General features: G+C 42.4%; 1 protein-coding gene across 1 annotated transcript in view; it reads right to left on the reverse strand.

Moving 5' to 3' along the window:
- The window catches only part of LOC126423533 (collagen alpha chain CG42342-like), a 649,892-nt gene that overhangs the window by 613,908 nt on the left and 9,549 nt on the right, over window positions 1–26,435 (reverse strand). The window contains exon 3 of the mRNA XM_050087251.1: window positions 1,642–1,677. Coding sequence (XP_049943208.1) covers window positions 1,642–1,677 — 36 coding nt within the window. The remainder of the gene's footprint in view (window positions 1–1,641; window positions 1,678–26,435) is intronic.

The raw sequence follows: 26,435 nt of genomic DNA on the forward strand, positions 1-26,435 counted from the left end.
CGCGTTGTCAGACCAAGGTCGTTATTTATTCATTTCTCTCAGCCAGCGTGGACTTTCAGTTGATCACGTGTGCTCAATGTCAAGATTGATTTATTCATAGTTTGTAAATGATTGTTCAGATTTACACAAAATTTCGCATAGAAACGGTGCATCGCTTTACAGTTTTCGTAGACACCATTCGGAAAACTGTAACCGAATTTCAAATTTGAATTTCATTGCCAGGAAACTGTTGATGACGCGAAAAGTGGAAGGGATGAAATGCTTTGGAATGTAATATTCGCAGAATATTACCAGACCAAACAGTTATCTTCTGTTTTCTAAGAAGTGAGAGAAGTACGAGGTGACGATCTAACGGGAGTTGGGTAGTTGACGTTGCTAAACAAGAAGGAGCAACATGAAGCTTACAGCTAAAGATAGCGATGCACGGGGCCTTCTGAAAAAGGCCTTCGTCTAGCAGTGGATGACGAATGAGTGATGAAGATACTAGCTATTATGCTTCAAGATAAATAAAGTTTCTACAGTCTTAATAACAAACGGTCTGTACTGAAGTTCTGTCACGATTGCCGATGCGAAACACAATGTATAAACTATACAAACACTTATACAAGTTCGTAGGCTTCCACTGTTGACGTCATTTTAAATAAAATGATTTTGGTATTGGGCCACGTCATTATAAGCCACTAAAGCAACTAAATTGCCGACGTTCCGACCGATTTGTTGCGGTTTTCTTCAGGGCGGATAACTGCCCTGAATAGGACCTCAGCAAGTCTGTCGAAAGGTCGACAGTTTAGTTTCTTTATTAATTTATAATGATGCAGCCCAGTATCCAAATTATTTTATACAACTGCTGTTACTGTATCAAGTATGGTTTATTACTTTACTTTGTAATAGTAATTGTATGAACATTTTTATTTTCTAAGAAGTAAATTTCTCCTACTCTACGGAAACAACAACCAGCAGACAGCATTCAAAACACAGATACTAACGAAGTTACTAGAAACACACACTATCATATGGACTTTTCAATTGCAGTAAATAACTAAGAAGATTTCTCCAAATTTCTTTAAACTAAGCTACGAATCAAAGGTCTGTACGCTTTGTAGCACGCACAATGCAGGTAGAAGCGCAAAATATTTTTCGTAATTTAAAACAGTCTCTTGTGGTGCTGCAAATACTTACAGCAGAGCTGTACGTTACAGAGTAACAGTGTTTGCTGAATGCGTGAAAACATACATAAGGAACAGTGAAATATTTTGTTTGCCTGTGTGCCCAGTTTGGAAGCCCTTGTGTATAGCTAACAGAGAACGGGGGAGAGCACTTAATTTACAAATGGCACTTCCCATCATCACAGATGATGAATGAGCATTCGAAGTGATTAGCTATCACAGGATCATCGTTCGCATGCTGGATAAGGCTCCCTCCGATGTTGCCCGTTTTGATACTGTTATTAAAATTATTAGCCTTCGGCTAACATACTTCTATTGTTCTGACTCAAACTAAGAGATGGTCATTGCAGTGGAGAAATTTTTCATGTTATCAGCGTTTGTTTAGGGAAACAAGTTTTTCGACAACACTTCGAAGTGTTAGCTTTGCTAGATATAGTGTTGCAGTAACATAGCTACACAAAGAAGTTCTACTCACCGGAAAACCGTTTTTTCCAGGTGGACCAATGGCTCCCTGAAAAAGAAAATGGAATGTTTTGAGTTATATTGAATTTCATTTGTGAGTTAAGATTCATAGAATTCATATATTTATTTGTGCATCACAAAATTCACTAGGATTATTTAGAAGCGAATAAAACATCCATTAGATTTTAATCGAGCAAAGGGACAAGAAATTGTAGCACCATGGTGAACTGTCTGCAAGCCGGGAATGACTTACCATTATACCTAGTAATCATAGATTTTCAGAGCACTCAGTTTCAGTGATATCACTACGTACTAACAGTTAGTGACACACAAAGCAATGACTACATCTACGTTAGTATACTGAAGAAATGGACATTAGTGCTATTGTTTCCGTGGGATTCATCAGAATAACGAGGATAACGGTGAAGTCAGAATGGGAAGAGGAACCATACAAGGCGATGTTCTGCAGGACGTGTCCATAACCTTACACTGGCAAAACGAGAAGGCATACGTGTAATGCACCATGTTTTAAGCAACTGTGACCTGCTGATGACTTTATTCTGTTTGCCGTCGGTATAGATAAATGAATGTAAGACTCTGGCAGAGGAGGTCTGAAAATAAATTGTAACATGATTAAAATAATATATAACTAACATATAGATTAATAACACAATACAAATCACCATTGCAATCAACGAGTTTGGTTGTGGGTTTCTGTGTTTAAAACTGAAAATAATAACTATATTGACAATAACAAAACTAAACAGAAGAGTTCGTCCACGAGACTCAGAGCGCTGTAAACAACGGCGTCCACACTAATGCCATGTTCTCCAGCGATGACATAATACATCAGTATAGTAAATATTTCGCAGCCCAAGAACAGTCTGACGTCAGCGATACAGACTTTTAATTATATACTGTTGTTGTTGCTGTGGTCTTCAGTCCTGAGACTGGTTTGATGCAGCTCTCCATGCTCCTGCGCAAGCTTCTTCATCTCCCAGTACTTACTGCAACCCACATCCTTCTGAATCTGCTTAGTGTATTCATCTCTTGGTCTCCCTCTACGATTTTTACCCTCCACGTTGCCCTCAAATGCTAAATTTGTGATCCCTTGACGCCTCAGAACATGTCCTACTAACCGGTCCCTTCTTTTTGTCAAGTTGTGCCACATACTCCTCTTCTCCCCAATTCTATTCAATAATTCATCGTTAGTTATGTGATCTACCCATCTAATCTTCAGCATTCTTCTGTAGCACCACATTTCGAAAGCTTCTATTCTCTTCTTGTCCAAACTATTTATCGTCCATGTTTCACTTCCATATATGGCTACAATCCATACAAATACTTTCAGAAACGACTTCCTGACACTCAAATCTATACTCGATATTAACAAATTTCTCTTCTTCAGAAACGCTTTCCTTGCCATTGCCAGTCTACGTTTTATATCTTCTCTACTTCGACCATCATCAGTTATTTTGCTCCCCAAATAGCAAAACTCCTTTACTACTTTAAGTGTCTCATTTCCTAATCTAATTCCCTCAGCATCACCCGACTTAATTCGACTACATTCCATTATCCTCATTTTGCTTTGTTGATGTTCATCTTATATCCTCCTTTCAAGACGCTGTCCATTCCGTTCAGCTGCTCTTCCAAGTCCTTTGCTGTCTCTGATAGAATTACAACGTCATCGGCGAATCTCAAAGTTTTTATTTCTTCTCCATGGATTTTAATACCTACTCCGAATTTTTCTTTTGTTTCCTTTACTGCTTGCTCAATATACAAATTGAATAACATTGGGGAGAGGCTACAACCCTGTCTCACTCCCTTCCGAACCACTGCTTCCCTTTCATGCCCCTCGACTCTTATAACTGCCATCTGGTTTCTGTACAAATTGTAAATAGCCGCCGGCCGCGGTGGTCTAGCGGTTCTAGGCGCTCAGTCCGGAGCCGCGCGGCTGCTGCGGTCGCAGTTTCGAATCCTGCCTCGGGCATGTATGTGTGTGATGTCCTTAGGTTAGTTAGGTTTAAGTAGTTCTAAGTTCTAGGGGACTGATGACCATAGATGTTAAGTCCCATAGTGCTCAGAGCCATTTGAACCATTTTGTAAATAGCCTTTCGTTCCCTGTATTTTACCCCTGCCACCTTTAGAATTTGAAAGGGAATATTCCAGTCAACATTGTCAAAAGCTTTCTCTAAGTCTACAAATGCTAGAAACGTAGCTTTGCCTTTCCTTAATCTTTCATCTAAGGTAAGTCGTAAGGTCAGTATTGCCTCACGTGTTCCAATATTTCTACGGAATCCAAACTGATCTTCCCCGAGGTCGGCTTCTACCAGTTTTTCCATTCGTCTGTAAAGAATTCGCATTAGTATTTTGCAGCTGTAACTTATTAAACTGATAGTTCAGTAATTTTCACATCTGTCAACGCCTGCTTTCTTTGGGATTGGAATTATTATATTCTTCGTGAAGCCTGAGGGTATTTTGCCTGTCTCGTACATCTTGCTCACCAGATGGTAGACTTTTGTCAGGACTGTCTCTCCCAAGGCCATCAGTAGTTCTAAAGGAATGTTGTCTACTCCTGGGGCCTTGTTTTGACTCAGGTCTTTCAGTGCTCTCTCGAACTCTTCACGCAGTATCGTTTCTCCCATTTCATCTTCATCTACATCCTCTTCCATTTCCATAATATTGTCCTCAAGTACATCGCTCTTGTATAGACCCTCTATATACTCCTTCCACCTTTCTGCTTTCCCTTCTTTGCTTAGAACTGGGTTTCCATCTGAACTCTTGATATTCATACAAGTGGTTCTCTTTTCTCCAAAGGTCTCTTTAATTTTCCTGTAGGCAGTATCTATCTTACCCCTAGTGAGATAAGCCTCTACATCCTTACATTTGTCCTCTAGCCATCCCTGCTTAGACATTTTGCACTTCCTGTCGATCTCATTTTTGAGACGTCTGTATTCCTTTTTGCCTGCTTCATTTACTGCATTTTTATATTTTCTCCTTTCATAAATTAAATTCAATATTTCTTCTGTTACCCAAGGAGTTTTACTACCCCTCGTCTTTTTACCTACTTGATCCTCTGCTGCCTTTACTACTTCATCCCTCAGAGCTACCCATTCTTCTTCTACTGTTCTTCTTTCCCCCATTCTTGTCAATTGTTCCCTTATGCTCTCCCTGAAACTCTGTACAACCTCTGGTTCTTTCAGTTTATCCAGGTCCCATCTCCTTAAATTCCCACCTTTTTGCAGTTTCTTCAGTTTTAATCTACAGTGATAACCAATAGATTGTGGTCAGAGTCCACATCTGACCCTCGAAATGTCTTGCAATTTAAAACCTGGTTCCTGAATCTCTGTCTTACCATTATATAATCTATCTGATACCTTTTAGTATCTCCAGGATTCTTCCATGTATACAACCTTCTTTCATAATTCTTGAACCAAGTGTTAGCTATGATTAAGTTGTGCTCTGTGCAAAACTCTACCAGGCGGCTTCCTCTTTCATTTCTTAGCCCCAATCCATATTCACCTACTACGTTTCCTTCTCTCCTTTTTCCTACTCTCGAATTCCAGTCACCCATGACTATTAAATTATATACTACACACCCAAAAGTATCTAAATGACCTGAATTACGTTTCGCCTGATGAGCATGAGGCCCACATAACGGAGCTGTCTTGCAGGTCCTCTAGTCTCTTTGCAGTACAGTTCTTTGACTATACAAAATTGATACCACAAGACATCACGAGAGAACACTGTTCTTTACGGTAATCAGTTCAGTTGTAAATCATCATCACGGTATTATACATACCAGAAAATGCATCATTAGAGATGAGACAGTCATTAATGTTTGTTAACTCAATTTCGTCGCGGTAAGTGACATTTCAAAATCACTACCACACTCTTTAAAATTTGAGTTAACTAATTCCGTCACTTAAGTCACTCCAGAAGCTTTAGGCAAAATTAAATATTATTACGAACAAGTTATTTTGAGACAATAACTGGGCTCCTAAAGTTCTATGACAATCCGAAATATTTTCTCTCTTTAAAAGCTTTTCGCACACTTGTGCTGAGTGCTTTATCATAAACTGGATGTTGAACTAACAAGTTAAAAGCAACGCGATTAAGAGCGGAAAGCGCTTCTAAAAATGACCAAGAAACATTGAATATTTCTATCAAGCATCCGCGTAGCAGCATCAGAATGAAGAACTTAATAGCGATAATGGTAGTAATAGCTTCATACTCCTCAACGGTATTTCTCGATCTAATAAATTTCTTGAAACAATGAAAATTTCAAAATGGTTTTACATCGAGGGTATGATGGCTAAAAGTGTCTTTACAACCAGCTGACATGTGAGTAGTATAATTTTCGTGTCAGATGCCTGTTGATAATTAAATTTGTTAATATAGGATAGAATTTTTATAACCCTGTCTGATTTGTGACAAGCGCCTCACATTTTACAACACAATCATGAATGAAACTTCCTGCAGATTCAAACCGTGTGCCCGACCGAGACTCTAACTCGGGACCTTTGCCTTTCGCGGGCAAGTGCTCTACCATCTGAGCTACCCAAACACGACTCACGCCCTGTCCTCACAGCTTTACTTCTGCCAGTATCTCGTCTCCTACCTTCCAAACTTTACAGAAGCTATCCTTTTTTTCAGGAGTGCTAGTTCTGCAACGTTCGCGGAGAGCTTCTGTAAAGTTTGGAAGGTAGGAGACGAGGTACTGGCAGAAGTAAAGCTGTGAGGACGGGGCGTGAGTCGTGTTGGGTGGCTCAGATGGTAGAGCACTTGCACGCGAAAGGCAAGGGTCCCGAGTTCACACAGTTTTGATCTGCCAGGAAGTTTCATGTCAGCGCACACTCCACTGCCGAGTGAAAATCTCATTCTGGAAACAATCATGAATGTAGCATATGTGGTCCTCAGTGGTCTGGTGTGCTGATCCTTATTTTCTAATTGTGAGGTATGGGCTCGATTCACAATTCTGGCATGTAAACACACACGAACAGCTCTCCTTCATCTCTAGTAAAGCAAGAGAAGAACGTCAGGTTGCACCGTAGTTCAAAATGCGCATTATAACCATCATATCCCTCCGGTGCCAAATAATGCACAGCCAGTTTAGTTTGGGCCTTAGCATTTTATTTAAAGAGCTAATAGTCACTCCAGGTCACAGGGCTATTTATTTCATTCGAACATAATAATATTTAATTTTTCCTAAAGATTCTGGTATGGCTTAAGTGACGGAATTAACTCAAATTTTAATGAGTGTGGTAGTAATTTTGAAGCGTCACTTACCGCAACAAAATTGTGTTTACCAGCGTTAAAGACAGTCTCATCTATAATGACGCATTTTCTAGTATTTATAATACTGTGGTTTTGATTTACAACTGGACTCATTACTTTAAAGAACAGTGTTCTCTAGTGATGTCTTGTGGTATCGATTTTGTATAGTCAAACGACTGTACTGCAAAGTGACTAGAGGACCTGCAAGACAGCTCCGTCATGTGGGCTGCGTGCGCATCAGGCGAAACGTAATTCAGGTCATTTAGATACTTTTGGGTGTGTAGTACATCTTTCCGATGACTCTTCCTGACAAAGGGCATAACCTGCGGCTTTTTTCCAGTCGTTACGTACCCAACGCTGCTTCAGCGACCAGCTATAAATTGTTACTTGAAGGAGAGCAAGCTCATTCACATAATCTTTGTACGTATCTCATCCGATCCAGATATCTTTCTCCTATTGAGCTGTTATATCTTATTTTCCATTCCACGATCACTTATTTCAATATCTGCCATTTTCTCGTCCGTGAAGTGATTGAAACGAAGAACCATATTACTATCTTTCCCAGTGAAATACTTTCGAAAGATCATACGGTCAGTGATATTTCTTCAGCTTTCTCTCTGTCATTTTCTGTTTTACAGCCAGTATGGTCACTGGGTGAATGAAGAGATGATTTCGATACTGTTACTGACTTAAGGTAAAATCATATCGTTCGACAAAATCGTACTTTCGAGTTCAATGAATGCCTCTTGCACTGCTCCCTTATGTTCATTTTGGCTTTATTAGGCTATAGTCTTATAACTACAGTTTGAAAGCTCTTAAATATGAGATGGAGCTTTTCGCTTTCGTAGCAGCTTGTTAACACGGCTACTGAACCGTGGGGTAGAACCCCTTACCTCACAACTTTTCTCGTCACTTACTAGTCTAAGACGTACTGTGTAATGCTTCTGAATTTTATCCATTTGTGATACACATCTTCATTCAAAGAGCTGAATACGCTATGCTGACTACTCAGACACTCATCAATTTGTACCCTTTCATTCTTGATAATAAACTGTTTTCTAGCTTTCTTAACATTTCTTTTAACTTCCGTAGTAACTGATGTTACCACGGCGATCGTAACAACGATGCTCTGTTTTTATTTACTAGGAGTTCTAAGACGACGCCGTCAATGTGCCGGCTGTATTACGATCTGCTTCAAATAATTTTCAAAGAAGACATTCAGAACGACCTCACATGTTCACCGTCTCTGATGCCAGTGTTAAGTGTATGACTCTACCATTTTTATTGCTGACGAGTAGAAGTCCCGCCCCCCCCCCCAATTACATAATCAGCGAACTTACTCCTAAGTTTTCTCTGAAGTGTTCTGCTACTACAGCCTGTGGCACATGTTGTCTACTAAAGAATGTGATTACCGTGTTTGACTCACTTTTGAATCTTAACATTATCCAAATTATTTCACATTCAGAATCGGTAATAACCTCGTTTCATACTGTGGAGTTCTTGACGGCAGTAAATACACTGCTACCAGCAGCCTCTAGTCTATGGTTCCAATATACAGGATGTTAATAAAAATTGTTCCATTATTTTGAGAGGAGGTATACGGACGAAAACAAGAAAAAAATTTCAGTAAATATGGGCTCTGAAAGGAATACCTTAAGAGCTATGAGCACTTTCGCTGTAAAAGAGATGTTTTCACAGTAGCGAAAATGAACGAGTGTTCATAGCTCTTATGGAATGCATTTTAAAACCCATGTTCTCTGGACTTTTTCTTTCTCATTTTGGTCCTCTCAAAATACGAAATATTTTTTTTTTTTTAACACATTATATACTCCAATCTGAGTTTTCGCTGCGGTTCCAGTATCGTGTTGGTACTATTACCTCTAAGAAGCTATACTAATTCTGGGATTTTACCATGGATTCTCCACCAGCATCCTAATACCATATTAACATGTTATCTTTCCGATCTGCAAGGATGAAAGCTTTCTTCGGAGAGTAACGTGGGTGATCGTTTTCAGTTCCGGTAAAAAACTTGTCACTGACCCAAAGGAGGGGTCTGCTTCCCCCCACCCCGCCAAAATAAAAATAAAAATGATTTACGGACGCCACACGAACTCTGCCACCCGAGTAGCCGCTTCCTTTGGGTAGCGCTCGCCTCTCCTATTGAAGGGAGCGCTGGAATTCCTTCCTAACAGCGGAACACAAGAAACTCGCACCTGAGAACGTCGCAGAAACCTTTGAACCTCTGGTCTAGAACTTTCGCTTGGATGCAATTCAGAGGACGGTTCAAATGGCTCTGAGCACTATGAAACTTAACTTCTGAGGTCATCAGTCCCCTAGAACTTAGAACCACTTAAACGTAACTAAGCTAAGGACATCATACACATCCATGCCTGAGGCAGGATTCGAACCAGCGACCGTAGCGGTCGCGCGGTTCCAGACTACAGCGCCTAGAACCGCTCGGCCACACAGGCCGGCAATTCAGAGGACCGCGATCGATTCAGGGTACGGTGCTGCAATATAGGGAGATGTGGATGCGCCACTCGTGTGATGTTAGCTCTCTTCATCAGCACAGTCATCTAAAGGAACTGAGGATGGGCTCAGAAACGAGACGGCAAGCATCATTCGTGCCGTCATGAGCTCCGTTTTGAAGCCTATTACACCCAGAGCGATCAAAAACCATCGGTGAAGCCTTATTCCCGTCTCAGACGAGACCTACAGGCAAACTTATCGAGTGCACTTTCGCCTTCTTTCCGGATCTGCCTACTATTCTTCTGAGCGGCCCCCACTACCAGCCTAATTTTGGAGCTACCACAGACCGGCATATCTGTGCTTGTCTGGACACGGCAGGAGAGTCAGTCAGTATGCTAGGGTCTGTATCTACGTGATTACTCTGCAATTCACAATCAAGTGCTTGGGAGAAGGTTCATCAAACCAACTTAAATATTTCGATGCTAACTTTGATTATCTTATTTTATTACGATGCTCATTCCTCCCTATGTATATGGGTGCCAACAAAATATTTTCCCACTCTGAGGAGAAACTTGCTAATGGAACTTCCATGAAAAATTTCTCCCGCAACGAAAAATACATTTATTTTAATGATTCACACCTCAGTTGCGTATCATATCCGTGGTATTCTCTCATTTAATATCGTTCTTGAGATACACAACTAGCTCTTTATTCTCACGAAGTAATTAAACTTATTCCATGTTTTTAGATTTCCGAAGCTTTGTAGATGGCCTCCGTCAGTCCCATCCGGTACGGATCCTACACCGCACAGCTGTACTCCAGAAGAGGACGGACAAGCGTAGTGTAGGCAATCCCTACAGCAGACCTTTTACATTTTCTAAGTGTTCTACCAATAAATCGCATCTTTGGTTTGTTTCTTGCACAACATTATCTATGTCATCGTTCCAGCTTACATTATACGTAATTGTAATACCTAGGTATGTAGTTGAGTTTACAGATTTGTATGACTTAGCGAATTTCTTTTAATACCCATGTGGATGACTTCACACTTTTAATGATTTAGAGTGAATTGCCACTTTTTGTACCACAGGAGACATCTTGTCTAAATCATTTTGTAGTTCCTCTTTTGATCATCTGATGACTTTACATAACAGTAAATGACAACATCAATTGAAAACAATCTAAGCGGGATACTCAGATTGTCTCCTAAATCGTTTATCTATAGCAGGAACAGTAAACGGCCTAACACATCTTTTGGGAAGTTCGGTTTTATTCGACGACTTCCCATCAGTTACTATGAACTGTGACTTTTCTGACAGGAAATCATTAATCCAATCGCACAACCGAGACTATGCTCCACAGGCACCCATTTTATTAGGAGTCGCTTGTGAGGAACGATGTCAAAAGCCTTTTGAAAATCTAAATATATGGAATCAGCTTGACATCCCCTATCAATAGCACTCATTATTTCGTGAGAATAAAGAGCTATTTGTGTTTCACAAGAATTATATTTTCCGAATCCGTGTTGGCAGTTTCTCAATAAATCGTTTTCTTCGAGATAACCCATAAAGTTAGAACATAGTATATGTTCAAACACCTGCTGCAAATCTATGTTGGGGATATGGGTTGGTTATTCAGCGGATTACCCCCATTTGCTTTATCGGGTGTTGGTGTGACTGGAGCAACATTCCAGTCTTTGGACTGGGATTTTTCGACGAGCGTACAGTTGCATATGATTGCTAAATATAGAGCTACTGTAACAGCATACTCAGAAAGGAACATGAGGGGTATAAAATCTGCACCGGAGGCCTTGCCATTATTAATTGATTCAAGCTGCTCGGTACACCAACGATGTCTACTTTTTAAGTTACTCATGTTGACAGTTGTTCTCGAATAGAATTCTGGAATGTCTCCTTTAGCGTCTTCGGCGAAGGAATTTCGAAAAGCCGTATTCAGTAACACTGGTATAGTGGCGTTGTCATCAGTACCGCCGCCATCGTCGTCGCGCAGTGAAGGTATTAATTGTGTTTTTCCGCTAACTATGCGACCAGAATGTCTTTGAGTCTTCTCCCGGAATTCGAGACAGAGTTTCGTTGTGGCACCCCCCCTCCCCCATGAACCATGGACCTTGCCATTGTTGGGGAGGCTTGCGTGCCTCAACGATACAGATAGCCGTACCGTAGGTGCAACCACAACGGAGGGGTATCTGTTGAGAGGCCAGACAAAAGTGTGGTTCCTGAAGAGGGGCAGCAGCCTTTTCAATAGTTGCAGGGGCAACAGTCTGGATGATTGACTGATCTGGCCCTGTAACACTAAGCAAAACGGCTTTGCTGTTGTGGTACTGCGGACGGCTGAAAGCAAGGGGAATCTACAGCCGTAATTTTTCCCGAGGGTGAGATAGATACTGCCTACAGGAAAATTAATGAGACCTTTGGAGAAAAGAGAACCACTTGCATGAATATCAAGAGTTCAGATGGAAACCCAGTTCTAAGCAAAGAAGGGACAGCAGAAAGGTGGAAGGAGTATATAGAGAGTCTATACAGGAGCGATGTCCTTGAGGACAATATTATGGAAATGGAAGAGGAGGTAGATGAAGATGAAATGGGAGATATGATACTGCGTGAAGAGTTCGACAGAGCACTGAAAGACCTGAGTCTAAACAAAGCCCCGGGAGTAGACAACATTCCATTAGAACTACTGACAGCCTTGGGAGAGCCAGTCCTGACAAAACTCTACCATCTGGTGAGCAAGATGTATGAGACAGGCGAAATAACCTCAGAGTTCAAGAAGAATATAATACACTCCTGGAAATTGAAATAAGAACACCGTGAATTCATTGTCCCAGGAAGGGGAAACTTTATTGACACATTCCTGGGGTCAGATACATCACATGATCACACTGACAGAACCACAGGCACATAGACACAGGCAACAGAGCATGCACAATGTCGGCACTAGTACAGTGTATATCCACCTTTCGCAGCAATGCAGGCTGCTATTCTCCCATGGAGACGATCGTAGAGATGCTGGATGTAGTCCTGTGGAACGGCTTGCCATGCCATTTCCACCTGGCGCCTCAGTTGGACCAGCGTTCGTGCTGGACGTGCAGACCGCGTGAGACGACGCTTCATCCAGTCCCAAACATGCTCAATGGGGGACAGATCCGGAGATCTTGCTGGCCAGGGTAGTTGACTTACACCTTCTAGAGCACCTTGGGTGGCACGGGATACATGCGGACGTGCATTGTCCTGTTGGAACAGCAAGTTCCCTTGCCGGTCTAGGAATGGTAGAACGATGGGTTCGATGACGGTTTGGATGTACCGTGCACTATTAGTGTCCCCTCGACGATCACCAGTGGTGTACGGCCAGTGTAGGAGATCGCTCCCCACACCATGATGCCGGGTGTTGACCCTGTGTGCCTCGGTCGTATGCAGTCCTGATTGTGGCGCTCACCTGCACGGCGCCAAACACGCATACGACCATCATTGGCACCAAGGCAGAAGCGACTCTCATCGCTGAAGACGACACGTCTTCATTCGTCCCTCCATTCACGCCTGTCGCGACACCACTGGAGGCGGGCTGCACGATGTTGGGGCGTGAGCGGAAGACGGCCTAACGGTGTGCGGGACCGTAGCCCAGCTTCATGGAGACGGTTGTGAATGGTCCTCGCCGATACCCCAGGAGCAACAGTGTCCCTAATTTGCTGGGAAGTGGCGGTGCGGTCCCCTACGGCACTGCGTAGGATCCTACGGTCTTGGCGTGCATCCGTGCGTCGCTGCGGTCCGGTCCCTGGTCGACGGGCACGTGCACCTTCCGCCGACCACTGGCGACAACATCGATGTACTGTGGAGACCTCACGCCCCACGTGTTGAGCAATTCGGCGGTACGTCCACCCGGCCTCCCGCATGCCCACTATACGCCCTCGCTCAAAGTCCGTCAACTGCACATACGGTTCACGTCCACGCTGTCGCGGCATGCTACCAGTGTTAAAGACTGCGATGGAGCTCCGTATGCCACGGCAAACTGGCTGACACTGACGGCGGCGGTGCACAAATGCTGCGCAGCTAGCGCCATTCGACGGCCAACACCGCGGTTCCTGGTGTGTCCGCTGTGCCGTGCGTGTAATCATTGCTTGTACAGCCCTCTCGCAGTGTCCGGAGCAAGTATGGTGGGTCTGACACACCGGTGTCAATGTGTTCTTTTTTCCATTTCCAGGAGTGTAATTCCAATCGCACAGAAAGCAGGTGTTGACAGATGTGAAAATTACCAAACTATCAGTTTAATAAGTCACGGATGCAAAATACTAACGCGAATTCTTTACAGACGAATGGAAAAACTGGTAGAAGCCGACCTCGGGGAAGATCAGTTTGGATTCCGTAGAAATGTTGGAACACGTGAGGCAATACTGACCCTATGACGTATCTTAGAAGAAAGATTAAGAAAAGGCAAACCTATGTTTCTAGCATTCGTAGTCTTAGAGAAAGCTTTGACAATGTTGACTGGAATAATCTCTTTCAAATTCTGAAGGTGGCAGGGGTAAAATACAGGGAGCGAAAGGCTATTTACAATTTGTACAGAAAACAGATGGCAGTTATAAGAGTCTACATCTACATTTATACTCCGCAAGCCACCCAACGGTGTGTGGTGGAGGGCACTTTGCGTGCCACTGTCATTATCTACCTTTCCTGTTCCAGTCGCGTATGGTTCGCGGGAAGAACGACTGTCTGAAAGCCTCCGTGCGCGCTCTAATCTCTCTAATTTTACATTCGTGATCTCCTCGGGACGTATAAGTAGGGGGAAGCAATATATTCGATACCTCATCCAGAAACGCACCCTCTCGAAACCTGGCGAGCAAGCTACACCGCGATGCAGAGCGCCTCTCTTGCAGAGTCTGCCACTTGAGTTTATTAAACATATCCGTAACGCTATCACGGTTACCAAATAACCCTGTGACGAAACGCGCCGCTCTTCTTTGGATCTTCTCTATCTCCTCCGTCAAACCGACCTGGTACGGATCCCACACTGATGAGCAATACTCAAGTATAGGTCGAACGAGTGTTTTGTAAGCCACCTCCTTTGTTGATGGACTACATTTTCTAAGCACTCTCCCAATGAATCTCAACCTGGTACCCGCCTTACCAACAATTAATTTTATATGACCATTCCACTTCAAATCGTTCCGCACGCATACTCCCAGATATTTTACAGGAGTAACTGCTACCAGTGTTTGTTCCGCTATCATATAATCATACAATAAAGGATCCTTCTTTCTATGTATTCGCAATACATTACATTTTGATGTCGAGGGACATCAAAGGGAAGCAGTGGTTGGGAAGGGAGTGAGACAGGGATGTAGCCTCTCCCCGATGCTATTCAATCTGTATATTGAGCAAGCAGTAAAGGAAACAAAAGAAAAATTCGGAGTAGGTATTAAAATCCATGGAGAAGAAATAAAAACTTAGAGCTTCGCCGATGCCATTGTAATTCTGTCAGAGACAGCAAAGGACTTGGAAGAGCAGTTGAACGGAATGGACAGTATCTTGAAAGGAGGTTATAAGATGAACATCAACAAAAGCAAAACGAGGATAATGGAATGTAGTCGAATTGAGTTGGGTGATGCTGAGGCAATTAGATTAGGAAATGAGACACTTAAAGTAGTAAAGGAGTTTTGCTACTTGGGGAGCAAAATAACTGATAAAGTAGAGAGGATATAAAATGTAAACTGGCAATGGCAAGGGAATCGTTTCTGAAGAAGAGAAATTTGTTAACATCGAGTATAGATTTAAGTGTCAGGAATTCGTTTCTGAAAGTATTTTTATGGAGTGTAGCCATGTATGGAAGTGAAACATGGACGATAAATAGTTTGGACAAGAAGAAGAATGTAGTGCTACAGAAGAATGCTGAAGATTAGATGGGTAGATCACATAACTAATGAGGAAGTATTGAATAGAATTGGGGAGAAGAGGAGTTTGTGGCGCAACTTGACAAGAATAAGGGACCGGTTAGTAGGACATGTTCTGAGACATCAAGGGATCACAAATTTAGCATTGGAGGGCAGCGTGGAGGGTAAAAATCGTAGAGGGAGACCAAGAGATGAATACACTAAGCAGATTCAGAAGGATGTAGGTTGCAGTAAGTACTGGGAGATGAAGAAGCTTGCACAGGATAGAGTAGCATTGAGAGCTGCATCAAACCAGTCTCAGGACTGAAGACCACAACAAAACAACTATTAAAAGCATTACGCATTGAAGTTGGTACTAAATTTCGAGCTTCTGTAAAACATGTTTTTTTTAATTTAAATTGGACATGCTTTTTCCGCTGCTTACGCAACGGTTTATGACGTGTTTTGCGAATGATGGGGGGGATCAGTATCATCTCTTATTAATTTATTTAGGGTATGTCTCGCAATTGCATTCAGTACCATTCCTTTGAATTTAAACCGCATCTGGCCTACGCTTACACAGTCATGTTGGAATGACCCGAGACCGTCTCTTAGAAAGGCGTCAAGTGAATTTTTATCTGCCTTTTTAAACAGGTGTGTTATCATACCTGCTGCTACAGCATAAGAAGGCAGCAGTATTACCAGCTCGTACATTTGCCTTCCTCCCAGAGATACACGATCCCATCACTGCCCGCCACTCGCTGCCGCTTGGGGACAAAGCGGTCAGCTGCGCATCAGAAGATGCAATGAGAATGGGGTTTCGAGGAGATTCCAATGGCGCCAGAGGTGTCGCTGCTTGCACCACACGAGCCTCAACGTCGTTGCAACTTAGGGCTTCAGACTGAGTCCTGTCGGCCGTGGCCGGCGCAACGATGTCTAGTTGTTCCCCGACAGCAGCCAATTCACCTTGTGTTCACAAACTTAAATAGTACCTATCCGCCGGCCGCTGTGGTCGAACGGTTCTAGGCGCTTCAGTGTAGAACCGCGCTGCTGCTACTGTCGCAGGTTCGAATCCTGCCTCGGGCACGGATGTGTGTGATGTCCTTAGGTCAGTTAGGTTTAAGTAGTTCTAAGTGTAGGGGACTGATGACCTCAGATGTTAAGTCCCATAGAGCTTAGAGCCATTTGAACCATTTTTGAAGTACCTACCCATTTCCTACTATGTAAGAACTATACAAATTCATGAAAATACAGTTACTAACCAAAACATAAATCTCAATTTCTTACCTATACCTGTTCCTGAGAAAACTGAATCTTAACAGACAGACAATGAAGTGATCCTAAAAGGGTTCCTTTTTTACCGAAAAAGAGGATCGACCTAAGAATCAGTTTCACTCCTTAAGCACACATTGGTAAAACCACTTCTGGATTATGGCTCTCTCTGTTTCGCATCACTGTCGGACTGTGTCTTAGTTCTCTTATACAAGCGTCAGCACAAAGCACTCAGAATCTGTTGTGTCAACCCCAACAAATGCCTTCCAGGTCGAAAGGAACGAAATGTCTATGGATGTTCAACGGAATTACAGTAGCTCTAAATTTCTCCTGAATGATGCCATTTCTCATAAGATGAACTATTATAGAAGGTCAAATAACTTGCAGTCCACTGCTTCAAAATTCCGGAACAACAGGAACCTTACTCCTCTAGCGACTCTATATTTCGAAATTCCGCCTTTTCCCACTACTGTATGAATAATAACATCCTAGCGGATGTCATGTCAAATGGACGTCTTCAAGACTAATCTACATTAATGATTCGAAAGGCTCCAACGGGACAGGTTGTGTGTATCTGAGCAATATCACAAAGCAAGAATTAAATTACCACCAGAGGCAACAATCCCTACAGCAGAACTCAGTGTCACCTTAGGGGCCCTCAGTTACTTCAGAGGTCTCGAAGAACTGACGATACTAATCTTATCAGATTCACAGTTGGTCCTGTAGCTAATACACTGAAGCACCAAAGAAACTGGCACAGGCATGTGTGTTCAAATACAGAGAAATGTAAACTGGCAGGATAAGGCGCTGCGGTCGGCAACGCCTACATAAGACGAAAAGTGTCTGGCGCGGTTGTTACATCGGTTATTGCTGCTACAATGCCAGATTATCAAGATTTAAGTGAGTTTGAACGTGATCTTATTGTCGGTGCACGAGCAATGGGACACAACGTCTCCGAGGTAGCGATGAAGTGGGAATCTTCCCGTAAGACCATTTCACGAGTGTACCGTGAATATCAGGAATCCGGTAAAACATCAAATCTCCGACATCGCTGCGGCCGGAGGCCCACTAGTATACCGTTGATGATTGCACGGCACAAAGCTTTACGCTTCGCCTGGGCCCATCAACACCAACATTGGACTATTGGATGACTGGTCGGACGAGTCTCGTTTCAAATTGTATCGAGCGGATGAACGTGTATGAGCGTGGAGACAACCTCATGAATCCATGGACCATGTGTGTCAGCAGGGGGCTATTAAAGCTGGTGGAGAATCTATAATAGTGTGGGGCGTGTGTATTTGGAGTGATACGGCACCTCTGATACGTCTATATACGACTCTGACAGGTGACACGTACGTAAGCATCCTGTCTGATCACCTACATCCATTCATGTCCATTGTGCGTTCCGACGAAATTGGACAATGGCAGCAGGACAAGACGACACCCCACATGTCCAGAGTTGCTACAGAGTGGCTCCAGGAACAACCTTCTAAGTTTAAACTCTTCCGCTGGCCACCAAACTCAACAGACATGAACATTAGTGAGCATATCTGGGATGCTGTGCAACGTGCTGTTCAGAAGAGATCTCCACCCCCTCGTACTCTTACGGATTTATGGAAAGCCCTGTAGAATTCATGATGTCAGTTCCCTCCAGCACTACTTCAGACATTAGTCGAGTCCATGCCATGTCGAGTTGTGGCACTTCTTCGTGCTCGAGGGGGTCCTACACGATATTTTAGGCAGGTGTACCAGTTTCTTTCGCTCTTCAGTGGATTTCTCTCTAAGCACGTCAGTTCCCTGACATATCTGATGCATAACTTGATACATTTGAGCAGCAGCAGAAATCAAGTCAGCACACAGACTAACTCCATGATGTAGTGCCCGATATATCCGAACAGGACACACAACTGTTTCCAGATTTAGAGTTTCCACTATCAGTAACATCTGCACCATTTATCAAGCTGCTGCGATTGTTTAAAGCAGTTGTGAAGGAGGTGTATTTTCTGCAACTTGCAAGATGACTGAGAGTAATAGTAACATATAGTTGTAGGCACCTCCTCAGATCATGAGTTAAATAAACGGTAACTTTTGAAAGTCGATAATTTACAGACATGAAAGCAGTGTTTTCAGACTAAAAATGGTATCAATTATGTCAGAGTTCAACACAAATAACTGCAATATTCACACTCAAATGTTTGTAGTATTACTGGATTGTCATACAATACGTGTAGGAGCCATCCAAGAACAGTGAAAATATACTACAACGAGAATACCACAAAGTGCATTCACTTTCAGGAATTTTCATTCTGAAACTTGTTGTTGTCATCCAGAATGCATGTGTGTGTGTGTGCGTGTGTGTGTGTGTGTGTGTGTGTGTGTGTGTGTGTGTGTGTCTGTGGATTTTTTTGAAAATGTCTGCATGTACTTACAAAGTTTACATGTCAGAACACTTCAGAGGGGTTTGCAACGAATTTCGAGGCATGTTGTGTTCCAGTATGCAGCAATTATTATGAATCAGCATGATCGCTAGCTAACGCTGCTGTAGAATTATGTGCGTTTTATATTTATTTGTGTATCCCATTACGTTAAATCAAATTTTAAAAAATGAAAATAAAGGACAATTTATCTCTCTAAACCGTGTTTCATTTCATCAAAAACCTCAAACATGTCGAATAAAATATACAGTTCTAAAATTCTGCAAACGTTCAGTAATCAAAATAATAAGGCATCGAGACAAGGAGGTACTGGAAACGTTTACCTATGGGCAGGAGCATATCGAAGAACTGTAGTTCAAGTTTAAGGGAATATTTGTCCATACACAGGATACACATATCTAGTAGAATAGTTGTTGATAAGCGGAGCCACAACTTTACAGCCCCTGTTGTTGTAGTAGTTGTTACGTGGAAGCAGCTTAGCAAATTTTAATATTTCAGCTGTTGCAATGTCAGAGAGTGAGAGAGAGAGCGGCTTAACAGTTGTTTTGAAAAAAGGCTTAAGATAGGTAAAGTTTTAGCAAAATGCTCCATGTTACATCACAAATTGTAACAAAATAATTCTCAATATACGTAAGTGTTATATGGTTTTACATAGATGACTCTCATAACTGGCAACCTCAGATATTCACTGCACAATAGGTGTGAAAGCATAAGATTACACTGGGGACTTTACAGTCCCAAATTTTTGCTTTGGTCAATGGGCACAGCACACTGCACATGAGATGAAACTTAACATTTAAACTGCTGCGGTGTCAGACAGCCTTAACAGTTCGTACCTTTTCAGTTGTGGTTACTATGTTAGAGAAAAACGTAGCAGTTCATGCATTTTCATCTGTAGCAGTTCACTATTAGAAGAGACAAAATGTGTTTGGAACGCGGTTGCTCAAAAATTTAAAGTACTTGCGTCAATTATCTGGAGGTCGGTCAACCGAACGACCGCTTAACCAAACTGTTCTTGCTTCGATTTCCGCCCAATCACAGTACCCTCTCCCATCCCCCCCACTCCCATCCTCTGCCTCGATCCAATGCCGAGTTGCCAACAACTGTAACTGTTTGTGCTCTGTTCGATCACTTGTGTCACCTTCGCTGCGTAAAGTAAACATGTGATATAAAATGCCGAAAAGTAAACGAGTAGTCCTTTCTATGAGAGATAAATGCGAGATTAATAAAATGCTATAGGGAGATGAATGTGCAACCAAGTTATATAATAAGCACAAGATTGGTTAGTCAACAATTACAGATATGAACAAACAAAAGACCGGGATTACAAATTTCATATCTAAGATTGATTCTACTGATGGTTGTTAAGTCCCATAGTGCTCAGAGCCATTTGAACCATTTGAACTGATGGTTCGGAAACACGTGAAACTGTGAAGCTCGCCACTAACAGGGATCCAGATGACGCTGTTTACAAGAAGTTTACAAAAAAAATCACGACGACAACCTATCTCTGGTCCCAATCTATGTGATAAGGCAATTAAGTTTAATGAAAATCTTGGATGGCTGGTTGAAAGACTTTATTCAAGGCTATGCATTCGTGAGTTTCAAATACAAGGAAAAAACTGTCTCCTTATTCTTCACCAGCTGATTCTTTCAAAGTCATACTAAGGGACGTATTGAGGGAAGGAGATACGGTCTCATAAACATTTACAATGCTGACGAAACGGGACTCAACTGAAAAACTTTGCCAAGATAAACTCTTGCTTCACGGTCGTAAATTAGCAGCACTTGGTCCTAAAATAAGCAAGGATTGTATTACAGCTTAGGTTTGTGCTACTGCTGCTGATTGCCTTTGTTCGTCATTGGTAAAAGTAAGAAACTGCGTGATCTCAGACACGTTAATATGTCTGCAATGCTTATTGTTTAATCTCACAAAAGAATGCCTGAATGGATAGCATGATTTTCATGGAATGGTTCATGAAAGTTTTTGAATCCTCCTGTAAAATCTCATCAGTTAAAGAATGGTAAAAGGGAGAAAACAATACTGATCCTTAACAACCCACTATCTCATCCATCATGCGATATCTTACACGAAAGGAACGAGTTCATATGAGCGACATTTCTTCCTTTTAACATAACCATCATAGTACAGCCTATGATAAAGGCATTACCGAGGCTTTCAAACGGTATTAAAAAACAATTATTATGTAAATTGTTGTTAGAAAGAGAAGATGTGGGAGAAGAAAGCCTTTTAAGAAATCATAAAAATATTGAATTCAAAGATGCGTTCTACCCGGTCGGAGCAGCATGGGATAGCGTAAAGGAACAGAATTTGAAAAACGTCTGCAGTAACATTTTGGATATGGCACAAAGTTCTCAAAGTCCAATTGAAAATGACGAACAGAATGATACGCCCGAAGTGCTCATCATGCTAAAAGAACTCAATTGCCATGAATGTGATGAAGAAGACGTTCAGGGTCAGTGGCACCATATCGTGCAGGACAGCGAAGTTGTAAATTTCGTCACTGATAAAGCTGACGCCGCCAGCGTCTCATCATCTAGTGGTCCAGAACATGTAGATGAAAAGATACTGGCTGCTTCTGAAGTATTTGCGTGTTAGATACTGCCCTTGCGATGGTTTGAAGCTCAAAATGAAAGTGACCAGTATTAGATATCTGTTCTGAAACGAGTGCATAACTTAGCTGATAATAAGCGGGCAGGCTTGCTTAGAAAGACCAAAATTAATGTATAGGTGTTGTTTCTATACATAAGTACTGTACACGCAAAATCCATATGTATTACGTAATGGAAACTCCAGGTTGGTATATCAACAATATAAGGAAAAGATAAATTGCTGCGCTCTGTACAGACGACATACTGAGTTACAGATAGGCACAACGAAAAGCCACTTACACATTAGCTTTCATCCAAAGCCTTCGTCAGAAAAGGAAACACACACACACATTCATTCACAGAAGCAAGCACACCTTACGCACACATGGCCGCCGTCTCCGGCAGCTCGGACCAGAATACAAGTGTCACATAGATTCAGAATAACAATTTGGAGGGAGCGGGAAAGGAAAAATGATAGCAGGTTACGGGTGAAGGGAGACAAGAGGGCTACCTGGCGAAACACGCAGGAACTAGACAGGCGCAGCTTCAGGAGGGTATGGGGCATGGAGGTGGGGGGAGAGCGTAAAACGGGACGGTCGGGTGTGTTGGCTGAGGACGGCACACAAGGACGTTGGTTGACGAAGTTACGGAGGAGGTGATAGGACAGAGGGGGTAGAAACTGTTGGGTAGAGGATGTGGGGACAGTAGGTCACTGTAGGTTGAGGTCAGGATAATTTCAAGAGCAGAGAATATGTTGAACGTCTTCGTCATCACAGTCACGGCAATAGAGTTCTTTTAGCATATTGAGTATTTCGGACGTACCATTCCGGGCAGTTCAGGAAAGCTGCTGGTGGAGGGGAGGATCCGCATGGCTCGTGTAGTGAGGCAGCCACTGAACTCAAGCATATTATGTTCAGCTGCATGTTGCGCCACAGGCTGGTGCACTTTGCTCTTGGCCACAGTTTGGTGGTGGCCGTTCCTCCTAGTGGACAGCTGGTTGGTAGTTATACCAATATAAAAAGCTGTGCAATGTTTGCAGAATAGCTGGTATGTGACATAGATGCTTTTACAGGTGGCTCAGACTCTGAAGGGGTAGGATAAGCCTGCGACAGGACTGGTATAGGAAATAATGGGAGAGTGGATTGGGCAGGTTTTGCACCTGGATCTTCTACAGGAATATGATCCTTATAGCAAGGGGTTGAGACTGGGAGTCGCCCACCCAACCTTCACAACATCCTAGTCCATCCTTATGCCACTCTGAAGTGCCGTGTTGGAGAAATCTTACAGGCATTAATCGTAAAATGATATAGAAATCCTAGGGGACATGTATGCTTGCTAACAGGAGTTCTGCTACCCCACTAGATGGTTATATACAGGTTTCACATTTTATTCACACCTTGAGATCTCCCATCTATCACCATTCGGAAGTCTTCTGGAGATGTCTTACGTCTTATGTATAATTTAAAACACTTACAGTTTATGTGAGGAGTCAGCTAAAAATGCATTGCTAGTTGGAGATTTAGATCATTTTCTGTTTATAGAAAGGATGACAGAGTTTAATGTTGCATCTATATTGATATCAAGTTTCCACCATACCAAGGCATACCTACAGCGGCAATCACTCTTATGTAGAGAATAATACGGTTGGCAATCAAAAGAGTGTGTTGGCATTCCAGCTCATCTAGTTGAGAATAAACTGAAATTGAAAATCAGTATTAGTTCAAAATAATACTTCCACCCATCGGAGGAGTGTATGGTCACTCAGTTGAGAATTTGTGCTTGTGAATGTACTACTACTACTTCTATAGCTAGTTGGGAACCTGTCGCAATCTACAGTAAGAATCCGCTGCTACTACCTTACTAAATTCGCCATGAGATCTATTGTTCAATATTCGGAATTCAAACAGCAATACAACAACCAGAAGTACTCTACCAGTTGAGCGACCCTGACAATTGTACACCTCTAAAATATATAATGCCAGATACCAGGAGGAAACCACTGTAGAAATGATTCATGTACTTGTGCAATCTGACGGTAATTGTAAACTTGCATCATGGATGTACTGTAAATCGTAACAGCAGATCTCTCTATCATCTGCAACCTTGGCCAGTGAAATACCTCAAATGCAAGCATATTGTGGATTGAATTGCACCTGTCAACCCGCTGGAAAACACGTTTCATAATGTAATTCGTTATTTCCAATATAGAATAGAAAAATCAAGTTGCATCTTCTCTACACCTTAGATTCCACCAAACGAAGCTGCATGTGGGATGATGTGAAGTACACCATTTCCTTGTCACGTCTTGGATTTAAATACAGTAGTTCAGTTTTATAACTGTATCGATTCTAAGTCAATGATAGGAAATAGTGAGATGTGAGATTCTGTCACCATTATGCTTACATTTCCTCATTGGAGGGACTAAAGTGCTACATTCTTGCACTGTTATATCTGAACAGAGAGATAAAATGGTAATTTTGTGTGTTCATCAAACAGTCCTGGAAATTTTACATATGTATCCACCATATAAACTCGTCAAAAACATAGCCTGCCATCATATAGGATTCCCAAATCCTGTAAGATAATTATGATTACGAAAACCCATCGATTTATTCACGAAGTTTCGAGATGGACCTAAGGCTGTAGAATTGTGTTAAATCATTTTCCCGATCACGCTAAGACTTCTGCCGCTAAATGATGACATCAGAAACATTCTTGTATTGTGTTGCACAGAATTGGCGCTGTAAAGTATAGTGACGTGGTGTTAAGCTGTCATTCCTATTTTCAATAATTGATAGTAAATCTTTGACATTTTCGGATTTTAGAACATCTGTACATTCTGTAAATTTTCGCATTAATGTTTCACAAGAAGAACATCCACATTCCATTCGTAAATGGAGTAAGGCTTAAAGATGTGCTTCGTACAGTCTTGCATACCCTAAAACACCAAAGAAAGACATCTTGACAGTGCTGAGCTGGGTCAATGGGGGCAGAGAAGGGAGCGCATTGAACAGGCCGGGGCATGGCGGCACCAGAGGAGGTACGCAGCTCAATATGATGCCTTACAGTTTTCCAGTGAAAATAATGTATCTGTCTGTGGTAGAGGTACACTACCTTTAGATTATAACATGTGCCACACAACCGTCAACTTTTCTAACTGATGATGCGATGCTGACCAGTCCACAGGTACAGGCAGCTTCTTTGTATTCGAGTAGCGGTGCGGTGTGTTCTCTTATGATGTCTGCCGAGTACTCCAGAGTGTGACAAGGCATGACACAGCCTCATCTTGTACGGGTGAGACGACGGCCAGGGCAGTACCAGTGGGAATTTGTTGCAGCAGCATGGTACTGTCTCGACATACTGGGACCACGGAAAACCAGCCCAGTGCTGTGCAACATGAAGAAGATCCTCCCCACAGCGTGGTATTTATGTAAATTAAGACACATGTGCATCACTTTCCCACTCCCATCCTATCATGCATGACAGTGATGAGTATTCGGCAACCATAAAGACTGCACCACTGAGATACATAAGTTTTAAAGTTAAGATACTGTTATGCCGGAGCCAAGGTAGCCCCTGCGGGCCGGCAACCTATATTACACCACAGAGAACGTGGTTGTCTATGTCCAAGGCGTACCAAAAGCACCATGGTAAACACCAGCTATTTACATACAAGATAATGGAAACAGACATCCCGAGCACTACTTCCTGCAGGGGGAGCTCGAGCCATGGCCTGCAGGAAGCATCACTACAGCCAAAACCTGATTGGCTCGAGACCGCTATTTAGTGGCCAGAACCAGCCCCGAAGTTCAGTTCACTTCAGATGCCAACCTCGTGTACTTCGACCGCTGAAGATTACGTCTTCGCCTCTGAATTGGACTCTTACTAGTATGTGTGTGTGTGTGTGTGTGTGTGTGTGTGTGTGTGTGTGTGTGTGTGTGTGTGGCATCGTTATTGTTACCTTTCGTTTGTTGTTCAGTTATTAATCTTGTGAGTTATGTTTTGTGAAAAATTGCGACTTGTCAGTCACAACACAAGCGGCGACGAGTTGGTACCTGCGTGTATCTTCCTCATGGCGGAAGTTGCACTTCAGCAGCTGGTCCAAAGTGTGCACGACCTACTACAAAGTTTTCAAAAGTTTTGCAAGAAATCTCAGGATACACAGGAACGTTTATTTACGGAACTCTTGCAAAACCGACCGGTTCCGCCGCTCCCGCCGTTTCCCAATATTCAGCTCTGATGATAGAGTGCTGTAAAAGCAAAGAAGAGCAGCCAGTTTATATCTGTGTCAGCAAGTTCGTGGAACACAATATTGAGGCAGGCTCATGATTCCATTTTAGCAGTCCCACAGAGCGCCTTATCGCACAAAATTATTGGTGGCCCACGAGGAAGTAAGACGTAGAGCGTTGCGTAAAGAACTTAATTCCTTGCGCTCAAATAGCGGAGCTCAGTCGTTGGCAAGTCCAATTACAACAGTTACGTAAGGTGGTTAGACCATTCCAGTTGATTGTAATTGAGATTTTTGGTCCCTCTGCACAAACACTATCAGGAAATCGACTTATATTAACTGAAACTGACCATTTTTGACGTTTCTTGACCATGAATGCTACATAAAATCAACAGGGAAACGATGGGATAGGCAATGGTTAATGAATGGATATCGAAATTAGGAACATGGAGACCGTAACAACTGACCAAGGCACTGACTTTACGTCCATTATACTGAAGCAATTACGTCGGCTATTAAACATAAAGGAGTTACGAAAATGTGCAGTACAGCTGCAAACAAACACCAGGACTGGTAGAATACACAGAATGATGGGAAAAACTTCTTCCTGACAGGCCGCGGAGGGGCTAACG

Source organism: Schistocerca serialis, chromosome 1 (genome assembly GCF_023864345.2).
Source record: "Schistocerca serialis cubense isolate TAMUIC-IGC-003099 chromosome 1, iqSchSeri2.2, whole genome shotgun sequence".
Lineage (NCBI taxonomy): Eukaryota > Metazoa > Arthropoda > Insecta > Orthoptera > Acrididae > Schistocerca > Schistocerca serialis.